This window comes from Arachis duranensis, chromosome 10, assembly GCF_000817695.3.
Source record: "Arachis duranensis cultivar V14167 chromosome 10, aradu.V14167.gnm2.J7QH, whole genome shotgun sequence".
Classification (NCBI taxonomy): domain Eukaryota; kingdom Viridiplantae; phylum Streptophyta; class Magnoliopsida; order Fabales; family Fabaceae; genus Arachis; species Arachis duranensis.
The window spans coordinates 28668325-28671429 of NC_029781.3; the positions used below are offsets into that span (position 1 = coordinate 28668325).

The 3105-nt window shown below is 38.7% G+C and overlaps 1 protein-coding gene across 1 annotated transcript; it reads right to left on the bottom strand.

The window, feature by feature from the left end:
• Nucleotides 1-994: 994 nt before the first annotated feature.
• On the bottom strand, nucleotides 995-1606 carry LOC107469578 (uncharacterized). The gene has a single exon (XM_016088957.1). It carries the CDS (start codon nucleotides 1604-1606, stop codon nucleotides 995-997), a length of 612 nt encoding a protein of 203 aa, XP_015944443.1.
• Nucleotides 1607-3105: the final 1499 nt, after the last annotated feature.

Here is a 3105-nt window from a genome sequence, read left to right on the forward strand (position 1 = left end):
TTTTCACTGAGAGGATGGGAGGTAGCCATTGACAACGGTGAAACCCTACATACAGCTTGCCATGGAAGGAGCCTTGCGTGCTTGAAGAAGAAGATAGTAGGAAAGCAGAGATTCAGAAGATGGAGCATCTCCAAACCTCAACCTATTCTCCATTACTGCAAAACAAGTAACAATTTCATGTTCTTTTGCTTTTCACAATCGATCCTGATAATTTCTGATATCCTGACTAAGATTTACAAGATAACCATAGCTTGCTTCAAGCCAACAATCTCCGTGGGATCGACCCTTGCTCACGCAAGGTATTACTTGGACGACCCAGTGCACTTGCTGGTTAGTTGTGCGAGGTTGCAAAAGTGTGATTGCAATTTCGTGCACCAGGCAGCATCCCATCACAACTCTCTGATTTTTTGTACCAGCTATGGCTGCACAAAGATATGACGCGTGCGCGTCGTCCACGCACAAGCGTGGGTAACCAGAAAACACAGTGACGCGTAAGTGTCGGTCATGCATATGCGTGAGTACTTGTCGTGCCAGACGCACGACGCTAGCACAATACCGACGCAACTTTCTGATTTTTGTACCAGGGATTGCCGCATTGACATACGACGTATGTGTGTCGCTCACGCACACGCGTGGAAGGATGAAATTGCTAGGTGACGCGTACGCGTTAGCGAGGCGTACACGTGGTGTGGTTTGTGTGCTCAGGCACCCCACCTGCACAGTTCCAGCGCAACTCTCTGGTTTTTGTACCAGAGAGCGCCGCCATCACTATGACGCGTGCGTGTCGGGGACGCTTACGCGTGGGCGTTTTTTTATATTAAAATAACTCAGAACAAAAATAAATATGCATATTTGAAAATTAACACAAACACCCAATGAAATAAGGTAGGCAAAGAAATAAAATAAAACTATAAAAAAGGAAGATCATACCATGGTGGGGTGCCTCCCACTTAACACTTTTCTTTAACATCCTTAAGATGGACGGTCTATAAGCTCAGTCCTCGTCCTTGGCTGGGTCCTTCAAGAGGAAGATCTCCAGCTCCTTATTGTTCTTTACTTTTGCACCATGATAATGGTTTAAACGGTTTCCATTAACTCTGAAGAAGGTAGGGCTTGAGGGGCGACTTAGGTTGACAACTCCATACGGTTCAACCTTCTCCACCATGTAGGGTCCATCCCATCTTGACCTCAGTTTGCCCGGCATTAATCTCAACCTTGAGTTGTAGAGAAGGACTTGATCCCCAGCTCTAAACTCTCTTCTCTTGATGTTCTGATCATGTACCGCCTTCACCTTTTCTTTGTAGATCCTTGAGTTTTCATAAGTTTCTAGCCGAATGCACTCCAATTCTTCTAGTTGCATTTTCCTTTCGACTCCATCTCTTCCGAATCCTGATTTACATTCCTTCACATTCCAATAAGCCTTGTGTTCCACCTCTACCGGAAGGTGACAAGCCTTTCCGTAGACTAGGGGGAATGGGCTCATGTCGATTGGTGTCTTGTAAACTATTCGATAAGCCCATAGCGCATCTCCAAGCCTAGAGCTCCAATATCTTTTATGAGGTTTAACAATCTTCTTGAGTATGTGCTTGATCTCTTTATTAGACATCTTGGCTTGGCCATTTGTTTAGGGATAGTAAGCCGTTGCCACCATGTGAATGATGCCATGTTTCTTCATCAAACCTGTCATTCTTTTGTTACAAAAATAAGAGCCTTGATCACTCATGATTACTCGTGGTGATCCAAAGCGGCAAATAATATTATTCCTAATAAAAGAGACAACCACGTTAGTAGGGGTGTTCGCGGTGCGGTTTGGTTCCATTTTTTAATGAAAAGTCATCCGATCCAATGTTATATTAATAGTGCGGTTCGGTTTGGTTTGGTTTTTTTATTAAGCCCATCCGAACCAAACCAAATCAATCAAATTCGATTTGGTTCGGTTTGGTTTGTTCAGTTTTTAAGTTGTTTTGAAAACCTTTCCTATTCTAATCATCAAATCATATCTAGGGTACTAAAATAATTAACAATTTTGCAAAATCAGTAATGCACATGGAACAATGATCAACTTATAAATCACTAACAAATTAATAGAAGTACAACAAATTAAAATCATTAACAATTTTGTTACAAAAACAGCAGAAGCAGATAGAATAATAATCAACCTGAACTGAATCAAGAAAATCAAGAAATACAATCAAATTAATTCCAAAAATTTTGCAAAAATGGTGCACCAATTCCAAACTGAATCAAGAAATAGAACCAAACTAAGTAAAAAATACAACCAAACTAATTCCAAAAATGTTCATGTGGTGCACCAATTCCACAAATTCTTCCTTTCACCTAAGGTGTACATATCCGCCTGCAGCACAAGTAAACTCAAGAATTACATAAAAGGGTTTCAAACAGATTATATGCAACAGAGGTTATGAAAAAGTATAAAATAAATGGTCGAAATCATATAATGGTGAATCTTTTACACCTTCTCATCAATCTTAGGCCATCCTTGTTCAATTTTAGGAGCTTCTCATCAATCATATAATGGTGAATAGCTTCATGAAAGTTAGCTTCGTGAACAGCTTCCAAAATCTTCCTCTAAACTAAAAAGTTCAGAATCAACCCTAAACCAGAATTTTCCTAAATCAAAACAGAAAAAAATTTTCAAAGTTAAAAAACTAAATCAGAATCAATAACTCAACCATAGAATCAAGAACAAGCCAACGACAAATAAATTAAACAATGATCAAGAGCAGAAACACAACAACAAATAAAGAGCAACAAATCAAATGAACAATGATAAGTGAACCAGCAATCAGAACAATGAATCAATAATAATGAATCAATAACAAGTACAGCAATAAAACAATAGAACAGGATGGATGGATGTTTCATTGTGCTTAATAACTGTCTAATCTATATAACTACTTATTTGTTCTTATAATTATGCATTATGAGTTTAGATCAAAGAACACCTAAATCACAGGATTATTATGTTGATGATAATAACTTTTCTATGTTCTTGTTCACCATAAACAACTACCCTATGTTGGCTCTCTACCCTTTTTTTATGTTGAACCTTTAAATTCCTTTTCTAGTTAATAGAAGGATCTG